The sequence below is a fragment of the Echinops telfairi genome, unplaced genomic scaffold (assembly GCF_000313985.2).
Source record: "Echinops telfairi isolate 266 unplaced genomic scaffold, ASM31398v2 ScPeMD7_7469;HRSCAF=8507_1, whole genome shotgun sequence".
Lineage (NCBI taxonomy): Eukaryota > Metazoa > Chordata > Mammalia > Afrosoricida > Tenrecidae > Echinops > Echinops telfairi.
Window position 1 is genome coordinate 7622444 of NW_022111373.1, and position 8719 is coordinate 7631162.

General features: G+C 38.4%; 1 protein-coding gene across 1 annotated transcript in view; it reads left to right on the forward strand.

Moving 5' to 3' along the window:
* The window catches only part of ZCCHC10 (zinc finger CCHC-type containing 10), a 20864-nt gene extending 16366 nt beyond the window's left edge, over positions 1–4498 (forward strand). Inside the window, exons 3-4 of the mRNA XM_004696991.2 lie at positions 2015–2056; positions 3351–4498. Of these exons, the coding sequence (XP_004697048.2) occupies positions 2015–2056; positions 3351–3624 (316 nt within the window). The 3' untranslated portion in view covers positions 3625–4498. The remainder of the gene's footprint in view (positions 1–2014; positions 2057–3350) is intronic.
* The last annotated feature ends 4221 nt before the right edge of the window (positions 4499–8719 follow it).

The window sequence follows — 8719 nt, forward strand, 5'->3', positions numbered from 1 at the left end:
AAGGTAGGGGGAGAAATGGGAAACTGATCACAGTGATCTACATATACCTTCCAAGGGGGATGGACAACAGAAAAGTGGGCGAAGGAGACAGTGGTAGGTGTAAGACATGGGGAATTTTTAAAAATAAATTATCGAGGGTTCATGGGGGAGGAGGGGAAATGAGCTGATACCAAGGGCTCAAGTAGAAAGAAAATGTTTTGAAAATGATGATGACAACATATGTACAAATGTGCTCAACACAATGGATGTGTGGATTGTGATAAGAGCTGTAAGAGCCCCCAATAAAATGTTTAAAAAGAGTCACAAGTAATAAGTGAAAAAAAAGTTAGGTTTAAGCCAATCAACGTATCTGCAGAGTCTGCTCTTAAACGTTGTGCAGTGCTTCCCTGGGTGAACCATTAGGGCACCTAAAAGCGAGGTAGAGAACAATATATATTACATGCCATATTTATGCTTGATAAGAAAGGAATCGGACTTATATTTGAATATATAAATAACTGATAACAGTAGTCACTTCCTGGAAGGAGAAATGAATAAGAAGCAGACAGGAATATTACGATTTCCTCATTTTTTCTAGAGTCATACTTTATACATTCTCCTTTTCAACTCTTTTTTCTTTTAAATCATTTGACACCATTTTAAATATTTTGACACCATATGAGATAATGTTCAGCTGCTATGCCCAAGGTTTTCATGGGCCAGTGTTTTCTGAGAAGTAAATATCCCATTCTTTTTTCCTAGTCTGTCTTAGTTTGATAGTTAAGCTAAAAAATACAGGAGAGAGTAAACATCATCTTTCAAAATTTATTAGTAGGCACATAAGCAAAATGCACTTCAAAACCACTATCCTAAAGAAGAGAATTTCAGAGGATGAATAATTTCATTTCAGCATTTTTGTTTGTCTACTCTATTGTGCCACAGAGGTATATTGGTCTTCAAGATACATAGGAGTACAGGAAATTCCATTAAGACTGCTTATTTTGGTTGAATGTTAAAACAGTCTATTATGTATGAATTTCCGTGAACACAAAATGTTAGTTGAATAAATAATTCCATTGTGTAAGGCAACTTTACATAAGGACATATTCATGTTTGAAAACTTGGGAAACAGGAATGATAGGAATTGTGGAAAAGTTTAGAAGGCAGACCCATTAAGATCACTGGACAGGACTCCAGTGAAAGAGGTCACTCTGTAAACCTGGTGCAGTACGGATGCTCAGCAGAAATATAATAGCAAGACATTTGTGCATTTCATTAAAAAAATCATTGGACTTTGTTCATGATAATGTGATAATGCCCATGATTATGTTTCTGGCTTTAAAAAGTAAGTAACTGAACAAATGGGGTTAATGTGCAAAAAAATTATTCTTTTAAATTAAAATAAAGTTTCTTTTATATGAAAGGTCGGTTTACAATTTGACTCTGGAAGCTGAAATTACAGCTATTGCTTTGTCCTTGTTTGCTCTGCTAAAGGTTCATCTAGTTGTTGATTTTTAAAAGTTCAAAACTAAAAGGAAGTCCAGTGGGGTGGCTCCAGTTAACTTTTGTTCTGATTTTTCATATGCTGCTGAGTTCAGGGCAGGCCCACAGAGCGGTTTAAGTCCCCATGTAGCAGTTGCTACACGGCTTGCCCTGGCATTGGACACAGCGCTCACACTGTGAACACGCTCTGGTTCTGGTCTGCTTATTCTGCTTCCTTTGCTCCAGTCGCTCGGCTCGCTCAGCTTTCGTTTAAAGTAATTGTTGGCCATTTTAACAAAGCTGCTTTGAGGGCCCAGGTCACACAATCTGTCTTGCTTAAGTGCTGGTAAATTTGGCTGCATTTACCATATTCAGACTACAGTAGGAAGCCTCCCCTTAAGTATAGTGAAGAGTACTGTACTCTAATGACATGTTGTTACAGGCAAAGTGTTTACCCAATATGAAACTCTTTGGGGATACGAGCAGTTATGTCTGAACTGTATAATCACTCTGTTATTAACAGGAACTCCCCCCACCCCTTTGTGTTTATTAGCATTGCAGAAACTAATGTAGAAAGAAAGACCAAGAAAAAAAGGTATGTATGGATTTATAAGTATTTCATACTTGATAATTAACATGTGATAATAGTTGGAGGGATAGGAAAGTGATTTTAAAATAATAGTTACAAGATTCAGTCCGATGTCTGTTGCTAGTAATTGATCAAAGTGCCATCCTGTTTTCTGATATACTCTTCTTGTTTTCTGCTGGAGGATTTTAACCTTCCTTTCTCCAACTTTCTAGAGTCCTATAGCTTGAAATAGTAAACACTTTTAATTATCTTCACTGGGCTCAGAATAGTAAATATTAGTAGATTGGTAAGAAAGTGTTAAAAAAAAAAAAAAGAAAGTGTTGGCCAGCTGTGTCTGGTGTAAAGTAGTTACAGATTTACCATTTTACATGAGGTTTGAATAGACCCATTTGTTGCTCGGCAGTTTCATTAACATTATTCACTCTGGGACATAATGCAATGGATACACTTATCTTCTTTCCAAGGGATTTAAATTTCTGAAGTAACAAAGAAACAAAAAAATCTTGAGAGGGGAGTAAAGTTTACAGCATTAAACCAATTCTCAAAGCATCAAATTTTGGAATAAGATGCTAGCAAAGCCACAATGTGTGTGCCTACCGGAGGATGGGATAGAATGGGGTAGGGAGCTACAAGAAGTTTATGGAAAAAAATGCAACTAAAAGATAATGGAACTTTTCCATGAACTTTTTGGAAGCTCTCTCATGTGTAGGACATTGCCTTTTTTTAAAAATTATTTTATTGGGGGCTTGTACAATTCTTATCACAGTCCATACATACATGCATTGAGTCAAGCACATATGTACATTTGTTGCCCTCATCAATCTCAAAACATTTGCCCTCTACTTTAGCCCTTAATGTTATTTGCTCACTCCCCCCATGAACCCTTCATAATTCATAAATTATTATGGTTTTGTCATAAGTTACACTGTCCGACGTCTCCCTCCTCCCTCTTCTCTGCTGTCCATCCCCCAGGGAGGAGGCTATACTTAGATTCTTGTAATTGGTTCCCCCCTTCTACCCCGCATTCCCTTCACCCTCCAGGCCTCGCCCCTCTCACCACTGGTCCTGAAGGAGTCATCTATCCTGGGTTCTCTGTGTTTCAAGTTGCCATCTGTACCAATGTACATCCTCTGGTCTAGCCAGATTTGCAAGGCAGAATTGGGATCATGATAGTGGTGGGGAGGAAGCATTAAAGAACTAGAGGGAAGTTATATGTTTCATCATTGCTACCCTGGACATTGCTTTTAAACTTCTGTTAAATGTCAGCCTTCCATACATGTAACTCTTCGTTGCCTTTCAGGTCTAAGAGTGTAACCAGTTCCAGTAGCGATAGCAGTGACAGTTCAGCCAGTGACTCTTCCTCAGAGGGCGGAGACACGTCTACCTCGTCCTCCTCGGAGGACAGTGACAGCGAAGCAAGCTCCTCCAGCTCACCATCGTCAGCCTCCTCCACAAGCTCTTCCTCCGACTCGGACTCGGACTCCAGCTCCTCCTCCAGCAGCAGCTCCTCCTCCTCCAGCAGCAGCAGCAGCAGCTCAGAGGACGAGCCACCCAGGAAGAAGAGAAGGAAATAGAACGCCTCCCTCCCTACTGGACTGACGGACTGAAAACATGGATGTGGTTCTCGGAATATGTTTTAAGTATGTTAAGGCCAAAGAGGATAACGTCAGAATTTCTGGAGTTCAAAGTTTCTAAAGGTGTTACATTGTGAGAACATTATTAATAGTTTACATTTATATAAAGATTGTTTTAAGGTGGAGTTTGGTTTGGACCTTTTAATCTTTAAAAATGTGTCTAAAAATGAATCAAAATTGAAATCCAGTACATCTCTGTTTTTGTGGTGAAACATTAATTCTCCTCTGAAGTAATGCATTATTTTGTTATTTGTTAATGATACGTATCTATCTGTCTTAAGGATAATATGTCAGAATATATGCCTATTGATTTCTATTGCTTTGGGCTCTGATATATATGTAAGATTTAATACATATTTACTATAAACATCTATTTTTATGTCTGTTCATAAAGCTTTTCTGACTTCTTATTCTAAATGAAAGTTCAAGGAACTTAATATATTTACCCCTTTTACTTGGTACAGATCAAGTTGCTCTATTATGAGGGGGCTTCAAAAAGTTCATGGAAAAATGGAGTTGAAAGATACTGGAACTTTTCTAGGAATTTTTTTCAAAATTGTAACTTAGTGGAGGTTTACATTGCTGATCATTAACTTTGTATTCCATAGTCTAAACTTTTAGTCAAACCACCCAGCAGTGTACCTCCTCCCTTACTCCCTCCCTCCCAGATTCCCTGCTTCCTCTTCATGTGGATGGTTAGCGTCCACTTTATACAAGTCAACACCATTAGCCAGCCAGCCCTTTACTTTTCTCTTCCCTCCTGGGCCCTCCCCACTTTGGCAAACTCCAAAATCTGTTCCTTTTGGTATGAAAGTCTTTATCGTGTTTTTGTTTTTATTTCATCTCCCCTCAACCCCTTATATCAGTGGTCTCATACAATATCTGTCCTTTGGGGATTGGCTAATTTCACTCATGTTCTCCAGGTCTAGCCATTTCATGAAGTGCTTCATGGTTTTGTCATTGTTGTGTTTGTTTGTTTTTTAATGCATAGTATTCTGTTGAGTGTATGTACCAAAGTTTCTTTCTTTTATTTTTTAATTATTTTATTGGGGGCTCTTACAACTCTTATCACAATCCATCCATATATCCATTGTGTCAAGCTCATTTATACATTTGTTGCCATCAACATTCTCAAAACATTTGCTTTCTACTTGAGCCCTTGGTATCAGCTCCTCATTTTTTACCCCTCCCGCCCAGCTCCCCCTCCCTCACGAACCCTTGATGATTTATAAATTATTATTATTATTTTGTCATATCTTACACTGTCTGGCATCTCCCTTCACCCACTTTTCTGTTGTCCGTCCCCGAGGGAGGAGGTTATATGTAGATCCTTGTAATCGGTTCCCCCTTTCCACCCCACCCTCCCTCTAACCTCCCAGTGTACCAAAGCTTTATCCGTTTTCTACTGATAGACATTTATCTTGCTCCCATCTTGTTGTTGTTGGGAACATTGCTGCAGTGAACATGCGTGTGCACATCCCTGTTCCTGCTACGAGTTTTGTTGTAAGGTGACCTTGCTGAGTACAACAGAAAGAAACACTGCCGGCCTGTGCCAGCCTCATAATTATTCCTGTGCTCAAGTAGTGTTGCAGCCACTGTGCCAATCATTGAGGGCTATCCTCTTTTTTGGCTACCCCTCTATGTTACCAAGCATGATGTCCTCCAAGGAACGGTCTCTCCTGCCAACATGTCCACAATACATGAGACAGAGTTTCACCACCCTTGTCTCAAACTATCACTCTGGCCCTGCTTCTGCCAAGGCCCCTTTGCCCTCTAGACAGCCCATACTACTTCCAATATTATTCTCCACCACAGTTCGAGTGCATCAGTTCTTTGGTCTTCCTTATTCAATGTCTAGATGTAGCAATTACAAATACCATGGCTTGAGTCAGGAGGCACCCTTCATCCTCCAATTAACATCCTGGCTTTTTAACACTCTGAAGAGGTCTTATACAGCAGATTTGCCCAATGTAACACATAGTTTGATCTCTTGACTGTTGCTTCCTTGAACATTGATTGTGGATCCAAGCAGGATGAAATCCTTGACAACTTCCATCTCTTCTCCATTTATCATGATATTACGTATGAGTCTTACATTAGAATAGATGCTCAGCAGAGGGATTCTTGTAAGAAATTTCTTTTTTAAATTTTATTTATTGTTTTAAATCATTTTATTAGGGACTCATACAACTCTTATCACAATCCATACGTACATCAATTGTGTAAAGCACATTTGTACATTCATTGCCCTCATCATTCTCAAAACATTTCCTCTCCACTTTGTAAGGAATTTCTATTGCCAGCTGTTTGAGGCAGCATCATATCGCTTTCCACAGTAGTTGTCCATTTTCTAGGAACTTTTTGAAGCTCTTTTTTTTTTTTTCCAGTTCCTTAAGTTAACTTTTGTCAAGGAAATCACTTTAGAGGACCCTAAAAAGGGACAAAAGATCCTAAATTTCTTAGGAGTGTAATCTTTGTGCCTTTTGATAAATTCAGTGTATCAGAAAAGCAAGTAGCCAAGGTAAAAGTGGTACAAATACCTTTTGGTCGTAGCATGATGTCCAAGCTACCACTCAAAGGGAAATGAAGGTAGGAGAAACCAGTTATCTGTTCAGGATTTGTGTGTGTGTCTACCGAAAATTAGGGCAATGCTAGTTGCCATTTATGGGAAGATTTTTAAAAGATTTTATTGGAGGCTCTTACAGCTCTTATAATAATTTATACATCAATTGTATCAAGCATATTTGTACAGATGTTGCCATCATGTTCTAAACATTTACTTTCTTCTTGAGCCCTTGGTATCAGTTTCTCTTTGAAGTTTAGCTTTCTTCGAGATTGCCTTTTGCCATTTGTAACAGTTGATTCCTGTGTGTATGCCTGTTTATCTGGTAACTGGTCACATATGACAGTGGACTGCATATATGTACAACTCAGACGCATCTACTGTGGTCTGTAAACAGTTGAAATCTAGCATGACAGGTTAACAGCAAAATACTACACATTATTTCTTAAAGTAAAACACTCCTATTGTAATGAGAGTACTTGGTTTAAGGTCCCATTGTTCTTTGTTGTCTTTTAAGCTTTTTGGAAAGAGATGTCATTCATAGAAAAATCTTGGTTTGAGTTAAATATAGAAAGAACTATGAAAATTAAATCTTTAAAAATATTTTTATGAGAAAGTAGTGGAAAAATTGGTGGATATGGGCTTCTATTTTAAAAGTTTAAATATACATAGTGCAATTAAGGAACCTATAAGAACCAACTGTTTTTAATGATTATAAGTAAGTACATCTTAGGAAAGGCTTCACACTTTGTATCAATTGGCAGGTAAATTTAATAAATTACTAATCAAGCACATTTTACAATATTTGTTGCCTCTAAGTAATTTTTCCAGGTAAATTGAAAGGGGGAAAAATTGTGCATAGATTGCAATGCTTTCAGTTAAAACAAAATTCCCAGTTTGTGCTCACAAATCAAGCGTCTACTATCTCTTTGCCATTTTATTTAAAACTAATTCTTATTCCTTCTGAGGGTCGGCATTTTTGCAAATTATATTTTCAAAATATCACAACCTTTCAAAGGTGTTTCCAGAAATATCAAGGGCAGAAACTCATCTCACCACACATTTCACTCAGTTAAGCAGAATTAATGGAGATTCCTAAAGAGTTTCTCCTTATTCTGCCTACAAGCAGCACTTCAGAACATAACCCTGACCAATCTATTATTTTTGTAAACCACAACTATATCAGAAGGAATCACTTGCTCATAGGTCATTGTATTAAAAGTTTTGTTTATCAGCTTGCCGGGACCTGGTTTCTTAGTGGTTTGGCAGTTAATACCTACTAATCCCCCAGGGACCTCCCCTAACAATGTAATCAAAGTTAATCATTCCTAAGCCAGGCCTGATAAAATGACATTTCCTTGGGGGTTTGTCCTGATAGATTCTTGGACAAGCTTGCTTCTGTTTGGGCTGGGTATTGATCTTGCATCTGGCACATTCAAACTCCAGTTCTTTCTACTTGAGTCAATGGTCTGCTATATATATTGCCTGCTGATCCAAGGAGTTGTCAAAGGCCTGTCACCTGATCTGCCAGAATTGGATTATTCAACTATGCAATCAGGTTTTGACCTGCTAACCTTGGGTTTATCTGCCTCTGTTCTTCCTGCCGAAGGGTTCAGCACCCTCAACAGCTACCCAAGTCAGGAGAAGCTTCCAGCATAATATGTGACCCATGGACTTGGAGCCTACCAAGCTTGGACTTGCCCATTTCTACAACTGTATGAGACATATCTTTTTGTTGTTTTTTAAGCCATTTCTCAATATAAATTTCTATATATGTAAATACATATATAAGCATCACTGGTTTAGCCTCTAGAAAACCCAGCCCAAGACATTTGGTACCAGTGTGGTTCTAGAAAAGCAAAATTGTCAAGATGAGCGTTCTAAATTGTTTCTTAAATCTGAGTAGTTTTTAAGACACTGAAAAGTCTGCTTCCATTCATACTGATGACTCTGCTTCTATTAGTAAAGAGGCTGCTATTAATCTATGGCATGATGTGACAATGTTAATACACCAAATATCACCACCAATAGATGAAGTATTGGTGATAAGTGAGGGTCTGGGCAATCATGTTTGCTATTTTCAGCATTTCTGTCAGAATGAGAAATATAGGGAAGCCAGTGAGTGGGTTGATACTACTTACAATAGAGAAAGTAGTAAAGGAAAGAGATGAGCTCAGGGCTTCTGAGTCACAGCTCAAATGCCACATAAAAGACGACTTCAAAGTTAAAAAAAGAAGACTTCAAAGTTTCCACTTGTGCCTTAAAAGAAAACATTTTAAAAACAAACTGAGTCTTATAAGAGTGGCCGAATTACAATGCCACTGAATTCTCAACCTCGAAGTCCGAGCATTGATTGGAAAGAAATGGGACTCTGGACCTTGACATGGGGACATGTGCACAGAGTCAGGAAGATGAGGGACTTGACATGGGGACATGTGCACAGAGTCAGGAAGATGAGGGACTTGACATGGG